The sequence below is a fragment of the Corvus moneduloides genome, chromosome 10 (genome assembly GCF_009650955.1).
Source record: "Corvus moneduloides isolate bCorMon1 chromosome 10, bCorMon1.pri, whole genome shotgun sequence".
In the NCBI taxonomy this organism is placed as follows: Eukaryota; Metazoa; Chordata; class Aves; order Passeriformes; family Corvidae; genus Corvus; species Corvus moneduloides.
In genome coordinates, this window is record NC_045485.1 from 2,890,917 (window position 1) to 2,911,052 (window position 20,136).

Sequence of the window (20,136 nt, forward strand, 5' to 3'; positions counted from 1 at the left end):
ACACACTCGGCGGGGTGCTTCTCCATGCATATGACCTGGACATGTGCACCTAAGGATCCTTAAAAATAAATACCAAGGTAAAATCCCTTTTCCCCTTCTAACCGTGTATGACTCTTGATTTTAAGACCAGGAAAAGGCATCAAAGGAATGCAAGAAGTCATGATCCAACCTACTTTTTCATAGGCAGGAAGGAAAGTACATATAAAAAATATTTCAGCTTTAAAATTTCCAGAGGCCCTGGGAGTCAGACAGGGTCAAGTGGAGCATCCAATGCTTCCTCCTGCCACGGACTGAGCACAGGACACCGGGCTCCTGTTTGCAGCTCGGAGCTGCAGGAGGTGTTCAGGTCCTCACTTCCACACATCAACATCCCCCTGCTTTCCAAGGCAGCCCTGCATCCTACGGAATTCCAGTCTCCTGTAAAGGTAAGACATGCACTCCACACCACAGCAGGAGGAGGTTACAGCATGGGAAACCACACTTAGTCCTGCTAAAAGCTCCAGAGAGCAGGATTTCTCTTCCAATCCTGGTATCCAGGCATCAAGTATCAACCACGTGGGTCTATTCTGCAAAGCAAGGCAGCTCAGACTGACAAATCCAAGCTGAATTTTCATAAATCCTGGGAGTCAGTCAACATGACACTACTAAAATAGGGAATGCTGTTCTGGTTTTCCTCCATTACAAATGCACACGCAGTTTTAAACCACAGAGAAGGGCTGAGAAAAGCAGGATTTGGGGATAGTCTTAGTTCCCTGTGTAACAGTAACACCAGAATCCAAGAAGCAGCAGCAAAGAGGAAGAAGTAAAAGGCTCTTTGTTCAACAATCCATTTAACTCAAAATGAACCTGAAAGTGTTAAGTGCAAAGTGAAAGTGGGAAAGAGAGACATGACTGATGTCATGACCCAAGGGTCAAGGGGAAGCAGGTGATAAAATTGATACACAAAAGCAGGGATTTTAACTGTATGTAAATAAAGTGTCCTGCAGGTGAGTATTTTTCAGCACATGGAATAACAAATCTTTAAATGATGTAGTACAATCCTTTGGAAATCATCCCCTCAGTATTTTCTGAAGCATATTGTACTCCTTTATGTGTCTCAGGGTATTTTCTTGAAGAACTAGGATTAAATGACAAATCGAGTGCATTTTTATCCAGCAATTTCAGAAATCTGAAATTCAGAAATTTGCTAATTATCCCAATTCTTTAAATTCAAGTATCTTCCTTTATAAAGAAACTCAAGAATTTAGCTCAGATGAGTAGTAGCTCTTGATTTTTAATTTTTTTTGGCATAAACTATATTCTTCTGAAACAGGATCCCGCACTCTGATTTTGGGAAGTTAAATACTTGGAACAATTAATTCAAATACCGTATGTTTAAGGTATGAACTTAAACTTAGAACTGTTTTCACAAGGCTGTACTTTTAAGAATGAACTGCCCAGAATAGCAAATTCCATCAGGTTAAACATGACCTATTCAGAACAACTGTGGATGCTCCAAGTTCTGGTATATGTTTAATGTGAACAAGAAACCTTCACCTTGATTAGCACAGAGGTGCTTAAGTCCCCTAAATGCTCCTATTGCTTTCTCCTGCTTGGCACAGCCTGAATTCTCAGGATTTCTATTCCTACACTTCCCAAGTGCATGAAGTCCTAAAGGGTCACCAATCTTGCAATCACTGAATGGTTTGGGTTGGAAGGGACCTTAAAGCTCATCTTGCTCCACCCCCTGCCATGGGCAGGGCCACCTTCCACTAGACCATGATGCTCCAAGCCCCATCCAACCTGGCCTGAACACTTCCAGGGATCCAGGGGCATCTCCTGTTAACTAGATCAGCAATAAATTAAAAACTTCTAAAGAGTAAAATGTCAGAGATAGCCAAGAATGCTGAAAGTCTTTTAGTGACCTAAGATGACAAAACTCAAAGCTTTGTTACAAGTTGGTAGAACAATGAAGTTTAAAGAGCTGACCTTGGTCACACACCAACTTTGCTTCCAGTGCTTTCCATGGGTTGTTTGTTTCCAAACACTCCTTCCTTGTACATCAGAAAAATGTTAAGTGGTTAGAACATGAAATGGGAGCAGCCGGGTTATCTTGAACAGCACACTGGGTTGTTTTTACCAAAAGTGTACCTTGGCCAGAACATCCTAAATGAGTCAGGGCTCTGCACAGCTCACCCTCACTTCGTATGTTCCTGGAATAACACAATTCCATTTGTTTTGCTAAGAATTTTCTACTTCACAGGAAAAGCACCATTAAACAATGTGTTCTTTAAATCAAAGGTGAAACCTGTGCGGTTTTTTCCTCCTCTGACATCAGATGATGTAAATAATTCCCAAGAAAGGCAGAAGGGATCTGTTAGACACTGGCAAGAGATGCAATGCTAGCTTGGAGAAACATGCCATCAGAGACACTTCCAACACTGAGAGAGATTGGAAACCTCAGATTGGAAAGTGAAGCATTTCACCCTCATAACACAGTTTTTCTGTAAAACAAAAAAAAAACAACAAAGAAAGCAAATGCCAGTTAAGTCTCTCATCTTTCCAAAAAAACTTATTAAGGTTGTGTTGATCCAAAGATTCCAGAATCCCAAATATTCTAGATAACAAATCCTTGGTTCCTTCTAGCAATGACACACATCCTCAGTCTTCATCAGTGTCTGAAGACAGAACGAAAGTGGATTTTCCATTGAAATGTCTAAGTGTGAAAGTAATTATGACTTTGAGCACCTTGCCTAGCAAATGAACACAGTGGAAGTGTAAAGTGCAAAGACAACACAACAACTGTATGGCCACCATGAAGGATGTAGGGACAGGCTGAACAAGTCACACCTTTTCCCCAGGGCTTGGGATCTTTGTAGTCCGAAGTCATTAGAGCTTCAAGAAAGCCGAGAGAGATCCATTTTCCTTTTAAGCTCTCCTCCTTGGCACAAGGCACTGCACATATCAGAAGGCTCAGGCACCCAGACACAGATGATATAGCATGAAAAAAACTTTATAAACTCATGTATTTCATGAACCTGCACGTAGAAACTTTATCACTGCCACGGGCATGTTACAACTTTCTCCCTGGAGTGAACTAAAGTTCCATGAAAGAAAAAACTCTTTCAAGGATGTGGAGTGAAACCCAGGGATGAATCCTCCTTCAGCCTGCCTTTATAAGAGATGTGGTGTTGAGACTTCAAGAGAAGCATCTCCAACTTCTACATCCCATCAATTTATGAGCTACAGAACAAGTAATCACCAAATCACTTCAAAAGTACATCAATAACTTCATGAAGCGTTCAAACGAAAGACCCCAAATTCTGTGGCGGAGGAGAAACCAGTCAGATCATGCTGAACAAGCACACCCCAACCTATTCACCCCCTGCACTGATACTGCTTAATCAGGCTCAAACTTGCCCTTTGAGAGTCTGACCTAACAGTTCTACCCCAGCTTGAGACAAGAGGGAATACAGCATATTCCTGGGAACTCCCTGGATGGGCTCTTCCACCTCCCAGGCAGGTCCCAGGCTCTCTCGGTTTTTACATCTTACTGACTCCATTAAGAACAGATCACTTCAGAAGGGGAGCAAGCACAAAGCTCAGAGAAATCCAGGGATCCTGTTTTCACTGGGCACCCTCCTGGTTTATAGCAATGCTCTGCATCTCACTGGAGCTCAGGAAAACACCAGGGAAGGAAAGTGCGAAGGGCTGCTGCAGTTACTGCAGTCAACTACCTGTGCTTATGGTCCTTTGAGGGCAACAATCAACCATGGGGAAAGAATACAGGGAAAAGACAAACTGACAAGGCTGCAATCACTCTCCATCCAGAGCAGGAAATACCCACAGATGTGACTATTGCCTGATGAGCACAACAGCCACAACATTCACCTTCCCTGGCACAGAAAATGGGAAAACTGACAGCACGTTCCCTCTGTCCACATTATTGGAAATAACCCCTCTTGAAAGGGTATGGATGCTGTAATACACTGACAGCTGAAGGAGGGACACATGAGAAGAGATCCACTGTGACAGGCACTGAGGGCATGACTTTTCCTCATGGATTTTCATCCAGAAACCATTCCCTGAACAGCACAACCTTGACACCTGTCCTAGTGGAGCAGAGCTCTTCTCCTAACAGCCCACAAACTACAGCTCAAGGCCCATCTGTAACACTTGTTGGGCTGAGGGGGTTCAGCCTGGAGAAGAAAATTTTCCAAGGACACCTTTCTGTGGCCTTTCAGCACTAAAAAGTGGATTGTGAGAAAGACTGAGAGAGACTTTTGATGACGGCTTGCAGAGACAGGACAAGGGACAACATTTTTAAATGAGAAAAGGGTAAATTTATATTGGACATAAGGAGGACAATTTTATTTATTTATTTTTCCCGGTGAGGTCAGACACTGGCACAGGTTGCCCAGAGCAGCTGTGGCTGCCCCATCCCTGGAAGTGTCCCAGACCAGTTTGGATGGGGCTTGGAGCAACCTGGGACAGTGGAAGGTATCCCTGCCCTTGGCAAGGGGTGGGACTGGATGGGCTGTAAGGTCCCTTCCCACCCAAACCCTTCTGGGATTCTAGGATTCTCCTGAAATTCCAGGTTTAAAGCCATAACAACTCCCCTAATGTCAGAATAGCCAGTGCAGTGTCTTCAGTTTCTCAAGCTCTGACCCTGGTGAGAAGAATGAAGTGCTTATTCTCTCAAGGAGGTTATTCTTCCTCACAGTACCTGCTAAAAAAACCTCAGTTCACATTTTCCAAAGACCTGAAATACTCCATCCCCCTCCCCATTGTTTCCTGACATTTGGGGCACCACTGGACTTCCTTTTATCACTTTCAGAGTGCACCTCTGGGTAAAACAAGACAGCTCTGGAGCAGCTCGTACTTTTGGGAAGGGATAATTTAATTCCACAGACAAAACCTTTATTCCTTGTCTATTTTCCATGACCCTCAGGCTTTACTGCCTTCAGCAAAGAGATACTTAAGTCAGTTTAATGTTCTCATATCCATCAAGCTTTTATGGTCCTGCCCTGCTCCTGCTCGTGCCAGAACAGCAGTGTGTGTGTGGCCACTGAATGAGATCAAGGAAAAACTCTGGTTACAAGAGAAGTTTTGCAGGTTTTTTCTTCCAAGGAGATCAAATTCCCAACTTATTACATGTCCCAGCTGCACACACAGCAATCACAGCCAGGGTGTGAAAATGAAGCTGTGTAATATCAGCACTGCAAGTGAGCTGCTGTGAGGCGAGGGGATGTTACAGTTGTTTTCCTTGCAAACTTCTGCTGCCCAAGCCCCACAAGCATCAGCAAAACCTACTCTACACTTTTTCCATATAGATCCTTTTTAATGCTGGGAAATTCTTTACAGGGATCCTACGAATGCCATCACTCTCTGAAGACCTCGCTCCAGTTCACTGCAGCAAATCCTTCCCTGCAAAGGGAAGAGCTTTCTTCCTTTAGGACATGGCTGTGTCACTGACACAAGCCACTCTAAGGGAGAATTATGGACTGAGGAGTCCACTGGAAGTCCCATTTTGGGAAAGCAATTCAATAAGAGGTCATGGGAGGCAGCTAAATTAAGATCACTTTTGACAGATGTCATTGGGTTGTTTAATCCAATGCTAGAAAAAGTAGCTCATGTGCCAAGGGCTAAGTTTTTGGGAACTATATTAAATAAGAGTCAAGAAAAAAAAAGACAGAACTGTTTGGCAGGGAAAGGGAACAGAAGAAGGCATAATTCAGAAAATGTACCCAAAATACTGGAAAGAAGGATATTTTTGTGTTTTTAAATAAGAGGAGCCAGGCTGGGAGAGCTGGGGGTGCTCACCTGGAGAAGAGAAGGCTCAAGGGAGAACTCAGAGCCCCTTCCAGCACCTGAAGGGGCTCCAGGAGAGCTGAAGAGGGACTTGGGACAAGGGATGGAGGGATAGGACAAGCTTTAAGCTGCCAGAGGGCAGGGATGGATGGGATATTGGGAAGAAATTCCTCCCTGTAAGGGTGGTGAGGCCCTGGCACAGGGTGCCCAGAGAAGCTGGGGCTGCCCCTGGATCCCTGGCAGTGTCCAAGGCCAGGTGGGACTGGGCTTGGAGCAACCTGGGCTAGTGGAAGGTGTCCCTGCCCACGGCAGGGGTGGAGCTTTGAGGTCCCCCCTCAACCCAAACCATTCCATGATTCGTTCTATGATTCTAGGACATGTGAGAGAAAAGAGCAGCACAAGCATCTGATTGTGTCAGAAACAGACCAAGGCAGCTGCTTCCCTTAAGTAAAATACTTTTCTTAAAGGTGGCAGAGAATAAATGGGTAGCAGAAAGATTCAACAACAGAATTCAGCAGCTTCACCATTTCTCAATCAGTATCTTCAAAAATTAATAGCCAGGCAAAAAAAAAAAAAAAGTAGAATGAATTGAAATTCTTACAGACACTTATTTTTTTTGCAAGAAATAATTAAAGAATTTGTCAAATGAAAAACCAAAGGCAATAAGACACCCAACTGAAATGACAAAAATAACTTGTAAAACAACCACTGTACTGGGAATTCGGCAAAACTCTTGTGAGCTACCAGAGATCTTGTGATGATTGCAGAGGAAGGGACACATGTAGGATACGTGTAATGTAGGGATATATGTAGGATACATGTGACAGACACGTAGGACATTTGCAATATGGTTTTCATCTACACCTACCTTGTTCCTTAAGTCTACCTAGTCCCATTTCAATCACTCCAACAAGCTATTTCTTGAGCACAGGCGCTCTGTTTGGATAAATTCAGTTCTAAATGCCAGTTCTCACGCTTCTGTTGCAAACCTTAAGGAGGGCAGAAATTATGCCCTGTCTTTTGTACAGCCATGCATTTGTCAAAGATTTTTAAGAGGCATTTCAGGTGTTTTTCAGCAATTTGCAGGGGACAGGGCTGTGACTGGGAAGACAATGACATACCAGGGGAAAAAAAACCAATATAATTTTTACTTAGAAGAATAATAAACAGAAGTATTCAAGGGCAATGACTGAAGGCACTGGTGGAGAACACATGCATTTTTCTTCCATATAAGATTGCTGTTCTCTGTGGCTGAAGGAAGCGTCCAAATTGCTTTTGCTTTTCATCATTTGCGTGTTTTGGGGAGAAGGGGGTTGTTGTAAAGCCAGCTTTGGCACCCTCAGCCTGCAGCACAATTCAAACACCTGCACACAAACCCGCTCCTTTATGCCAACATACCTTTAACAGTTTTGACAAAAACTTGTTTCTCTTTACTGGGGTCTTTTTCTTCTATTAGAATTCCATGGAAAATGCGCCCAAACGTGCCTAGGAAGAGAACATCCAATTAGTGTTGTGTGGTTAAGAAACACTGATAACATTAGGAGTGTCTTAAGCAAACAGCACCTTTCACAGCAGAAAGTGAGGAGTAACTGCAATTCAAGTGTCCCTAAACCCTAAAAAGTCACTAAGAGAGAACCCAACCACTCTCCAGCATGAGGGGGATTCACAATTACAGGCAGCAAATGCTGAAGTTTTACATAAATAAAACTTAAGGGGACAAGCATGAGAGTGAACTAGTGATAGCAGCAGAGTCCAGTGAAATTAAATATCAATATGATGATGGTTTATTTGTGGCACTTCAGTCAACTCCCTGCACTAAGAACTCCAGGTCCTTTTTCTCACCCACCCAGTCTGGAATTCTAAGCCAAGGCACTTCTCACAAGGACCAAGTTTTTTTTGGGGACATTCACAAGGCAACAGGAATTTTGGCCAGCCAGCTCATATGGAACAGTTTGAAATAACCAGCATCACATTATTCTAAAGTTTCACCTCAGCTGGAAGGTGCTGGGTTTGTTTGGGGGGGTCTTTCAGACTCTCCAACATTTTTCCATTCACAAGACATTACTGATGCTGCTGCAGGAAGAGGAGCTACTCTGAGGAGCTGGGCTGAGAACAACTGGCAACACACAGAGAATTAATTGGTTTTTACTGCTCAGCTTGGCAAAACCTTTCTGCACCAAGGTGTGCATCATCTCCACGCAGTCTATTCCAGCATTACAGCCCCTTCCCAGGCATTCCTCCTCCCTGACTAGGTTGAAAGATCTTTGATAGTATGAAATATAGGTCTTAAACAGGGGCAGTGCAACATTTCTGTCACCTACCCTGGGGCTGCAAGGAAACCCTGCATGACAGGGGTCTTCACACTGCAATCTCACTAAGCAGCAGCTGAACTCGGGAGGCTCTCAGGCAACTACAACTACACACCACGAATTACTGAAGCAACTAAAACCCTCCTGTCTTGGTTCTTGAACACTTCGAGAAAAGTGCCTAAATACAGATTTCCAAAATGTTAAAGCAGGTGAAGCTGTGGAAACTACTTGAAGTTTAAAATTAATCTGTGGCCCAGATCCATAAAATGTATCTGAGTTCCATGCACACATTTACTTTATCCCCTTCTTCCCCTCTGAAGCTCTTTTGTTCTTCAGTGGCAGAGACCCAACACTGCTTCGATCCTGACCTAAAATTGGTCAGGTCTTTTAAGTCCTCTGACATGTGGATGTGGCACTTGGGGACATGGCTGAAACTGGCAGTGCTGGGGGAGTGTTTGGACTCATGACCTTAAAGGGCTTTTCCAACCTTAATGACTCTGTGATTAACTTTCGAAGCTTGGGACTCAAATTAACAGCTGGAGGCTAAGAGATGAGATCCCAGAATTAACTGGGTCCAAACTGCATTCAACAGCTCTTTGTGCCTCATCTGGCAGAACAGGGCAGCTTTGTCACCAAACATCTGAAGCGTTGCTGGGGCACTGAGTCACTTCTAGTCATGGATGACTCCCAGCATCCCAGCTCCAGGCAGCCCACAGGAACACAAAGCGCATCCCACACGCCAAGGAAGGTTTTTGCAGAGCCCACACTGGAAGTGAGCACAGAGCTGCCTCCTCAGAGGTTCACTGAATGAGAATGGGAACATCCTCCATTGCTGCTCAGACTAACACAAAGCATTCTGTCTCCAAAGGATGATTATCTCCAATCTCCAGCTTTGGGAAGTTTGATTTCTCAGGGAACAGAGACTCAAAATTGCAGCAATGAAGGTGAGTGACAAAGAAAACCAAATATTTAAGGCTATTTTTCAAACTCAGTATCAACAAGAATCAATTCATGTTGTGCATGAACACTTTTGAAGTGCACATTAAACAAAGAGTGAATAACTCAGGAACTGGATGATCCTTGTGGGTCCTTCCAACTCACGATATTCCGTGAAAACAATCAGGTAATCTCTGAATCTTTTATATAAGGCCTGTAAATGTTGCATCTGCTGATGAGATTTCCAAATCAAAGTTATCAAACTGAGACACCACATTTGGACAATTGAAGTTTTTCTGGGCTTTGGGTTGGTTTTGCTTTGATTTTTATGTTGTTAAGAGCCGCTCTCCTGTAGGAGCTCCCAAAAGTGAGTTACCTTGGCTGCTGACTGAGAGCCCTGACTGCTTACCTCACTCCTCAGCCACCCTTCACTTCAGGGAGCAGCTCATTAAGGCAGACAAGCTGAACGATTTACTGAGCACACTTGGTCGCTCCCCCAGCCTAATGAATTCTGGAAGCTGCTTTCCCCACCCCCCACACCCCAAATGCAAACATAACTCATCATTCCTCCCCTCCACCAAAGCTATGAAGATCAGGAATGTCATCCCTGAATGATTTCAGAAAAATCTGCCAATAAATATGTATTTCTATTCATGTAACTACACAGTGTGGTAGGAATGAAGTGTCTGAGTGCTGTAAATACCTTCTTGGAGCACGTCTTTGAGGGTGATCCTCTCCCTGGAGATGGCTATGTCCTTCACTTTAGCTTTGGCCTCCATGAGAGTGACACTTTTCAGATCATTCTTCTCTATCCGTAATGTGGGATAACCTGAGGAGCCAGCAGAGCCAAACAATCCAACATAAATACCCTTGGAATGAGAACAGGCACAGGGCTTCACCTCTGCACCACCTATGGCTCCACACACAGTGGAGCAGCACGGTCTTAAATGTGTTATATATTAATTTTAGAAAGATGATAATATTAAGCAACAAAAACCACAAGAATAATCATCTGCAGGGAAAGAAATCACACAGGAATTCTCTGTAGTGTCATGCAAACAACTTTTATTATTAACTCCAGGTGAAGGAAACTCCTGTACTGAAGGTGATCAACACTGCACTGCCCTCAGGAGGAGGAAATAGAGTGTTGGAAAACTTGGAGCAGGGAAGATGCCTTACCCCAGCAGGGCATTAACAAACTACCAGTGCCCTCTTCTGGCACTTCCAGACATTTGGATATACCAGTAGAGTCAGAAAAGCTGGAATATTTTTGTACACGTATATGAATCATTAGAGAAATCTTAAGAATTACTCTGATAATACTTTCTTCAAAATTTAAACGTTACTGAAAACAATATTATGCAACTGTGAAATGACCAGGAATGTCAATCTTGATTCTTTCACACATCCAACCTTTTCTCTTCTCCTATTTTCACCATTTCCAGTGCTACTGGGCATGTCCCAAAGCAGGTAAGAGACACTGAGAAGCAAGGGCTGCCCCCAGCAAACAGCTGCCACTTGGGCACATTGGCCACCACACTGGGCAGGGTGAGGAGGGTTGAACCATCATCCTGGGCTTGGTCCCCTGCCCTTGGCCAGAGGATTCTGGGAGACAACATTCCAGCAACTGGAACTCAGCTGAATTAACCTGTGTCACTTAGAAAGCCAAACAAAAAACCTGAGGTTGACAGGACATCAACAGCTCAACCTGAGCTGGGATAAGACATTGAGGGCCTGGAGCGTGTCCAGAGAAGGGAACGGAGCTGGGAAGGGGTTGGAGCCCCAGGAGCGGCTGAGGGAGCTGGGAAAGGGGCTCAGGCTGGAGCAAAGGAGGCTCAGGGGGGACCTTGTGGCTCTGCACAACTCCCTGACAGGAGGGGGCAGCTGGGGGGATTGGGCTCTGCTCCCAGGGAACAGGGACAGGACAACAGGAAAGGGCCAGGAGTTGTGCCAGGGGAGGTTCAGATTGGGCATGAGGAGAAATCCCATTCCCTAAAGCGTTGTCCAGCCCTGGCACAGCTGCCCAGCTGGTGGAGTCCACACTCCTGGAGGGAGTTGAAAGCTGTGTGGCACTTGGGGACACGGGTGGCCTTGGCAGTGCTGGGGGAACAGCTGAACTTGGTGATCTGGGAGAGCTTTTCCAACCTAAATGATTCTGTGACTCTAAGAGATGGAAAATAAAAAGGCTGGGGAGGACTCAGGTGACAAGAGGGAAAGCAGCTCTAGAATAAGTTGCAGGATAAGGTCTCTTCCAAACCCTGTGAAAAGGAATTTTTTTAACATTTCATACATTAAATTTTTAAAAGACTGTTTTTAATTTAATGCTTTTAAGAAATAAATTTTAAAGGCAGCTCTTTGAGAGGGAAAGATGAACTCAGGTGACAAATAAGATCCCTTTTTTTTTAGGGAGATACAGAACAATTTAGAAGCGAGCCAAATCTCTCCCAGAGTTGCAGTTCAACCTCAGGTAAACACCTGCTTCTACACATGGGGAGGAAAAAAGGAGAACACAGGAGGGCTGAGAGTAATGACAACCTTTCTGCTGCGCTCCCTCATGATGGGACAGTCACTGTCACCAAGTGCCATCAGAGGACAGTGGGAGAGACTTTGGGGTGCTTTAAAAAACCCCGTGTGTGTCCCTATGCTGGCCACCTTCCCTCCAGCTGGAACAGTCCCTTCCCTGGAGCAGTGCTGGATGGGATAGTCCTCCACCAGACAATAATTTGAGGAGTAAAAATTCCACAGATAATAAATACGTTCATTAACTACAGAATTAACTCAGAACACAGCCAAGAGCACTTGGTCTGTTCAACCTGGAGGAGACAGAGACCTGATCTCCGTCTGCAGCTCCTCCTGAGGGGCAGCTCTGAGCTCTTGTCTCTGTGCCCAGGGACAGGAGGACCCCGAGGAATGGCCAGAGCTGTGTCAGAGGGGTTTAGGTTGGAGATCAGGGAAAGGTTCTTCCTCCAGAGGGTGCTGGGCACTGCCAAGGCTCCCCAGGGAATGGGCACGGCCCCGAGGCTGGGGCAACATTCTCAGGGATGCCCAGGGTGGGACTGCTGGGGTGTCTGTGCAGGGCCAGGGGCTGGCCTGGATGATCCCTGCGCGTCCCTTCCAGCTGGGATATTCTGTGATTCTGTGGTATCAGTTACCAGATCAGTATAGAAACTGCTGCCACCCTTCCTTTCCACTCACTGCTCTCTCTCTTCAGCTACTTGGTATCACTTCAAGCACAGCTGAAAGCAACAGGAGATGAAAAGAGTAACACAACAGGATTCACGCACAGGGGATCGATCATCTGCTTTGGTAACTGATCCCAGGGCTGGGTGGATACATCCTGTTCTCTCTCTGCTTGGACTGCACGAGGTAGATTCTTCCCAGTGTTAAAGAACAGATGCTTCACAGCTACTGGTGAAGCCTAGCTGGCTGACTGCTCTGGGTGCAGGGAAAATAACCCAAGGGACAAACACAGTCTCATGCTCATATGACCACTCACATGCCCCCGAACTCACTCCTGACTATGGCATGGCTGGATAAAACACACATTGTGTGAATTCAAGAGGCAAAGTGACAAAGCCAGAGGATTATTCATGCTCTCCTCTTGTACTTGACACCAAAGCAGTGTGGCAGGAGGGTCTGTGCTTAGATTAACACTTACTGGTTACTGGTGTGGCGTTGTTGGGCGTGTCAGCCCGCAGGTACTGCGTCGTCTGCGTGGAGGGCTGCGACAGCCCCTGCGAGCTGCTGCTGTCGCTGATGCTGTTGGGAAACAAAATGACACATCAACATCGCTGCTTGCCACTCCAACACATTCCAAATTAACTTCCCGAGGTGAAAATCAGGAGATTTTCCAGGCAAGACTTGAAATGAGCAGAGTTTTTGAAGTCTCGCACACATGAAAATATATTTCAGGTAACTCATAAATCTTGGCACTACAGTTTGTTGAGCACGAACAGCTCCCTCCTATTTGTTTTCCAGAATTTGCTCTATTTTCTAGTACTTCTCACTTTTGAACAATCAAAGTCACAAAACATTCCTTACCAGAACCACCCTGTCACACCAAGAACAGCTATTATATTCTAGAGAAGCTTTGCACACATTTCTCTCATGGCACTGATGTCCCACTCAGACGAGGGCTCTGTTTTACAGCCCAAACTGCTCTACTGACCCTACTTTGTCACTCCCCTCCCTAAGGGTACCTGCTGCCCCTTCCAGCACCACCTAAAATGTGCTTTTTGAGATGCTTTCTTTGGGCAGAACGACCAGGGGGCCACAGAGTACCCATGATACAGGTAAACCACAGCCTAAACCACAGCAGGCTGATTTCTGCCTTATTTTCATAATCAAAACCCTACAAAAAGGGCTGTTGCAGCCGTAACGGACCAAAAACCTGTCAGCAGGTCAGATGGCAGGCCCAGAAGCTTTTCTGATGTTCCCCCCTCCAAACACACAAACATCCCCCTCCCCTTTTATCCAACTTCAAAGCTTCTCCACTGCTGACTGCATTGGGAGGACAAAGAGGAAATTGGTTTAGGATATCACCTCTGCTTTGCCAAATAATCAACATTTAATGTTTCTTGGGCTGCTGCTGAGCACTGACCAAGCAGTGCCAGCCACCCCCTGTAGGACTGTCAGACATGGCTGGTGATGCCCTCCAGGCCCACAGCTACCTCTGAAGCCAGGCTTCCTTTAAAAAACAGAAATCCAAGTCCACTCTTCCCCATTATACCATAACCATGGATGCACCCACTGAATTTTTTCTTTGGAACAGAATCTACTGAATCTCACAATACAAACTTACTCATTTATAGCTGACCTCCATCTCTCCCTGGAACCATTTTTTTACAGTTATTCCCACATTCCCTGGCTTCCAGGTGCAGGATTCCAACACAGCATTTAGCACAAGGCTAAAAGCCACAGATGCTGGTCTAGCTACTCCCCTTTAACTTCCTTCAGAATTTTTGAATGAATATTCTCTGGTGCTGGCAATTTATTGCTGCTTATTTGAGCTGTTCCCACTATGGTGTCCATGAGCTGCTTCAGGATGATGCACTCTGCAGCGAGCTCCCCAGGAAGGAAGGTCTTGGCATGGTGTCCACATCACACACCAAGGCACAACTTGCACTTCCTTTTCTTGCTCTGGCTGGAAACTCCTTTTGTAACCTGATCACCCACCAGCCCTGCGGATTCCTTTGGCTGGAGGCAAGTGTGAGAAAGGAATTATTTATTCTTTTAATGCCTGTTGCAAGTTCGAAAAACTCCCTTTTGGGTTGGCTTCTTTCTGGGTTTTAGGTTTAACTCAATTCCTGAGCTTCCTCACTTGCATATTTTGTCAGCTATTTGAATGATGCCTTCTTGCTTTAATGACTCCCATTATCCTGCTGCTAAACCATGCCAGTTTTCCTTGGCACTCTTCCAGTGCCTTTGCTCTGAGATTTGCAGCATTTGCTGTGGACTTTCCAATACAATGTTCCTAAATAATCCATGTGCAGCCTGTAAACTCGGCTGCCTGACTTGAGCTTCCAGTTAACAACCCTCCTTGGTTTTATTTAATTCTGGGGGTTGAAATTAAGAGCACCAGTGGGTTTTCCAGGCTCTGTTGCTCCTGGGAGGTCGTTAAGCCTTATGACATTGTCATATTCCATTCACAAACCTTTTACAGAAACAGTCTGAGATTATTATTCACAACCAAATGAGAAGTTGTTGCTTCTCTCGGTGAGTTTGTTCAAAACAAACCCCACAGCTCCTGATTTTCAGGCACATTTTGCTTCTGTTACGCCTTTGCTCCGGCACTGCCTGAGCACAGCTTTTACACAGCAGCACACCCACAGTTCTGCCAGGCCAGGCACCTTCAGGCTCAAAAAAAAAAGTCATCATCTCATGGCGCTTGAAGAGCTAAACCCCAGGAGCTGCACAAACTTCATATAATCCCTCAGTGGTCTGGGTTGGAAGGGACCTTGAAGATCATCTTGTTCCAATCCCCTCCCACAGACAGGGGAAGCCCCCTGAATTTATCAGAATTTATTAGCAGGATATACAGTGATTCAGAGCAAATTATTAACACCTGCAATCCAAAGAGGACTAACATTAGATGGATTTTTAGCTTTATCTCCACAGAAGGTCAGCTGGTTTTTTAGGATTTTTACCTTGTATCTCCACAGAAATCCAGTGCAATGGAGTAGATGGAAGGACACCTGATCACACTGCTGGGCTGGCCACCTCAAAACCTCACAGATGACACTATCCCACACTATAAATGTAATGTTTTTCCTTTCTGAATTAAAGCAAGCTGCACATCCTTTAACACCTTCAGCTGATTAAAACCCCTCAATCAGACAATCAGGCACAAAGGATTTGAGGAAGGCTGACAAATTCATTTGGTTACAATCAACTGAGAAACCACAACTGCTCGATGCAGTGGCACCACCAAAGCCACATGGGCTGGGGACACCAGGGGAGGGAGTGGCAGGGAGAAAACTGAAAGGAACAGATGAATGGATAAAGAGGAGGATGAAAAGATAAAGCTACTCCATGAGGCTGCAGGCAGTACAGAAGCAGTTCAAGACATCCTTTAGTTCAAGATATCCTTTCACAGGGGTGACCACCCACAAGCTGACTGTTTTCCAAAGGATCCAGTTTCACACTGCCTGCTCCTGAACAGTTGCATCTGATGCAGGCTGTTCACACAGCCTCAGTCCACCTGCTCTTCCAGCCTCCCTTCTCCTCGGTGTTTAATCCCCACTCCAATGCCCTTGGACTCATGTTACAAGTCCCTTTCCCATGCATGTGCTACAGTTTTTCCAGACTGGAAATATATCTGGGAGAGCCCAACATTATTAGTTTTAAAACCAAGCAGTTGTAATGCTCAGACTGCACCCCAAGGCCAAAGTGAACACTGGAAAATCAATCAAAGTAGGGAAAACTGAAATTCAGTCTCCTGCAGATGTCAGTAAAACCCAAATGTTTTCACACAATTGTGGATCACAGAATGTTATGGGTGGGAAGGGATCTTAAAGCCCATCCAGTCCCATCCCCTGCCATGGGCAGGGACACCTTCCACCATCCCACGTTGCTCCAAGCCCCATCCAACCTGGCCTTGGACACTGCCAGGGATTCAGGGGCAGCCACAGCTGCTCTGGGCACCTTGTGCCAGGGCCTCCCCACCCTCACAGGGAAGAATTTCTTCCCAGTATCCCATCTAAGGTAAAATAAAGGTAAGAACTCCAGCAGTGGGAAGCCATTCCCCCTTGTCCTGGCACTCCAGGCCCTTGTTCAGGAGCCCCTTTAGGCACTGGAAGGGGCTCTAAGGTCTCCCTTGAGCCTTCTTTTTTCCAGTATGAACACCCCCCCGCTCTCTCAGCCTGCCTTTCCAGTGTGCCCAAGTCAATTTTTCCTTCAATCCTGACAATCCCTGCAGATCTGATTCTGTCGGAATCTTCCCCCTCCACACAAATATTCTGGCAAAACGTGAACAACCCTTCCACCTCATAAACAGCAGAGCACCTGCAACTGCTGCCTTTCTGCAGCACAGCTCTTACCACAACCCTACCCAGGCAGTATCTGCTACAGCTTGCCACTGGGAGCAGAAATTGCAAACTACCCCAGAGTGCTCATTCTGAGACCAAACTCCCACAAATCTGGGAGTCCCAAAACCACACTGGGAAAGCCTGAACACATACCTGTCATCCAGCTCTATCCTTTTCATGCTGTGGAGGTGCAAGACAGCCAGGATTATTGCCACCAGGAATATCACAGCACAGCACACGCCCACACTGATATAGAACACCCGGGTCGAAGTGGTAGGAGCTGCGTTTACAGGATCGACTGGAACAGAGGTGGAAAGTTACTGAATCCTCCTCGAAAAGGAGAAAAACCAACAAAAAACCCCAAATAAAACCTCCAAGAAACGACATTTTGTTAGTTTGTTACAGCACCACAAGCAGAGGGGCTGGAGGCAGGGAGAGGCAGCAGCCTCAACCACCCCAAATGTTCAATCAGGAATCCTGGAGAACAACTACCCTGGAAGAGACAGTGGGAGGTAAAGAGAGCACTGAGCACTCTTTCCCACTGCTTTCCAACAACATTTTGGCAAAAACGCTCCCATTTTGGGTATTATGGAGCCACAGTCAGACAGTGACGTTTCCAGCTAGAAGGGGAGAAAAGGAAACTACCTCATTCTATTCCTTCAATAGTGAACAGCAAACCAGACAGGTCCTAAGGTCAAGAAAATAGATCAGAGTCTTGTACGGAAACCAGAGCCCCTCAGATGTGATACAAAAGTTTTAACAAGACTTGGAAAAGGTTTTTTTCCTCTTCACCAGTTAAAACAATGAATTACCAAAAAACCACTGCAGTAAGGGGTATAGCAGAGACTACTTGGGAACTGTTTTCATAGGGGAAAGCTGTGGAATCAAAGCACATATCAAGTTTTTCAGTTTTTACACCCCAAGTTGTACATTCAGGATTACTTACAGATAGCCTTGCTGCTGTTTTTATCAGCTGTTGGAGATTTGACTTCTGGTTCGAGCTCTAAAGAGATGAGAGAAAGCCATGAAGTTTGGAGTACATTTATTATTGCAGCCCTTCACATTGCCTCAGGTATGGAAAAACGGATGTGCTTTTCCAAAAAGGAGAGCTGACTCAAGGACTACACTTATCCACACATTTCCATTTAAATACCTAACCATGGTAGAATTAAAATCACACTGAAACACACAGGAGGTCAGGTATTTCACCACTGACACACATGTCCAGTGAGGCAAAGCTTGAACCCCCTGAATCCATCTAAAACCCTGCAGCTTGCCCAAGGTCCAAAGCAGCAGAAAGAAGAGGTGCAGAATACATGTTTGCTAAGGCACTAAACAAAGACCTCACAGAATCAGTTCTGAATGGGAGAGAAAATCATTCCTGGGATGTTCAGTCAAGACTGCCCTGATCTTTTGGAGGAAATCCTGGCTCCAGTCTAATGTTGCTCATCCTAGGAACGGATCAGAGATGCAGCCATGGACACTGTGCCTTCTCAGCTGATGCCAGTCAGGAGTTAAAGAGTTAAAACAAGATGAAAAAGGAGATATCCATTTAAATACTCATAAATATGCAACTGAAGGCAGGAGGCCAATGCTCAGCTCATGTCCTTTAGAAAGTGGGTAAATCTTCATGAAGCTTCCTCTGAGTCTGGTTACCAAGAGGAGCAGTGCAAACCTGGGGAATGCAGGCTGTGGAGATGCCTGCAGATGAACCCCCCTGAGGATCTGCAGGCAGCTGAGGGAATCCCATGGATTTCTGTGGCTGCAAAGGCACAATCCCACTTGCACATCCCCCTTCCTACTCCCGGCTGTGTCCAACACAGCACAGTCCCTTCCCACTCCTTGGTAAGCCAGTTCAGCTTAGGAAAAAGGGAGGAAAAAGCCAAGGGAGGGAAAAATCAGAGTTTTTATTTTTTTATCCCTTTTTTGAACTTGAGGAGGAACTATGAGGAATTCCCTGAGCAAAACCACTAGCATGTTCCTGCATATTCCTAACTTATGCATTAAATTCAATCAGAACCCCCTGTATGCTCTACACCAATCAACTCACACCAAACAAAGCCTTTTTTTGGTTTTTATGAACCTGCAGAAATGAGATCTTTGTAAGGAGCACTTCTGATGGTTCAGGCAGTGGCTCTGTCTCACCGCCCAGAGAATTGTGTGGTGCCTATGGAAAGCTCCATCACACATCCACAGCTCAGTAAGCTGTGAATGGATCAGCAGGGCTGACTTCCCTCACTTGGAGTATTTGAAGAAACACCCAGGAAAACACGAAATAAAGGTAAAAACATCAACATTATCAGCCAGACCTCCATTTTTACTAGAAGGAGATACACACTTTGAATTAAGAATGGTCCTCCTGAAGCCTCAATGCATGGAACATGAGTATCCCAACGTTATGTGCTACAAGGAATGGTTGCCTCTTCCATCCATACCTTCCACAAGTTTATCCTTAGAATTTATACTCAAGAAAAGCGATAAACCTCCCTTTGGAATGACAGCTACTGTCCTCAAAGGCTCCAAGGAAGCTGAACAGAGGCAGGAGGGGCATGCAAAGAGAGAGGTGGCCATCCCCCAATACTGCCTAGGAGTGGGACACCACAGCCATTTTTAAGGAGGGCACAGCTCTTGGGATTCTCCAAAATAATTTTCTTCTGATGCCTATGAAAATACTATGAAAATTCTAGGTAGCAGCAACAGTAAACAGGAACAATCCAAGAATAAATTACGATTGCAGATTCCCAAGTGGTAACACAGAAGAGTCAGTCCAGGATTTCCAAAATCTGGATCATGTCCCAAGATCATTTTGTACTTCACATCCAACAGACTAATACCTCCTACACTCACTAAACAGCCAATTTTATCCCAATCTATAAGGTAAGTAGATTTTCTTGGTAATTCTTAGAACAATCTGAATCCTCAGAATGTTGCAGTTTTGAGGCAACTGCTTTTTTCTTTCCAAACACAGAGAAAATGCTTTTTGTTATATATCTATAAAAAGGTCAGTCAGTGCAGCAGAACTCTTGGGGAAAGTTGTTCATTCACCAGCTTCTGCTTTAACCAGAAGTCCCCATTCCTCTCTGAAAGGCAGAATTTTACCTGGTTTCTTCTGATCCTCCCCAAAATTCACTCTCTTACTCCTGTCCTGGATCATGCACCATCCCACTCCCCTGTCCTATCATACTTAAACAGCAAGAACTTTTAAATATCTGAAACTTAATCTCTTACTTTTGTAGCACATTTTCCTTCGTTTGAAATTCAAAACTGTGATGTTTTTTGAGGAATTTATTGTTAAGTTGAGCTGCATCAGTATTGTGACGTCGGAGTCGAGTCTGCCAGTGCAGGAGAGTTCGACACGGAACACTGTGAACACAACACAGGGGTCACAGGGGAGTGGGAGCCATTCTCAGACACTAGCATGAGAGAACATTTAAATAAGGGCCTTTTGAGATGATGTTCATGAAGTACATCATGAACATCATAAAGTAGCACATTATAAAGAACTCCATACCAAGAAATGCTATTTTAGTCTTCACGCCTCATCACTTCAGCTATCAGAGCACTAAAGGATGCAG

General features: G+C 45.1%; 1 protein-coding gene and 1 long non-coding RNA gene across 3 annotated transcripts in view; one reads left to right on the forward strand and one right to left on the reverse strand.

Moving 5' to 3' along the window:
* The window catches only part of RYK (receptor like tyrosine kinase), a 55,809-nt gene that overhangs the window by 15,961 nt on the left and 19,712 nt on the right, over positions 1–20,136 (reverse strand). The window contains exons 4-9 of one of the 2 annotated variants that reach the window (XM_032119700.1): positions 19,790–19,924; positions 17,508–17,564; positions 16,715–16,859; positions 12,694–12,794; positions 9,739–9,873; positions 7,189–7,275 (exon numbers count right to left, since the gene is read on the reverse strand). In XM_032119700.1, the coding sequence (XP_031975591.1) occupies positions 7,189–7,275; positions 9,739–9,873; positions 12,694–12,794; positions 16,715–16,859; positions 17,508–17,564; positions 19,790–19,924 (660 nt within the window). The remainder of the gene's footprint in view (positions 1–7,188; positions 7,276–9,738; positions 9,874–12,693; positions 12,795–16,714; positions 16,860–17,507; positions 17,565–19,789; positions 19,925–20,136) is intronic. The other variant, XM_032119701.1, reaches the window with a different exon arrangement.
* Positions 8,045–12,321, forward strand: LOC116448779. The gene is made up of 3 exons (XR_004242112.1): positions 8,045–9,043; positions 11,442–11,502; positions 12,247–12,321. It is a non-coding gene; the product is annotated as an uncharacterized LOC116448779 (long non-coding RNA).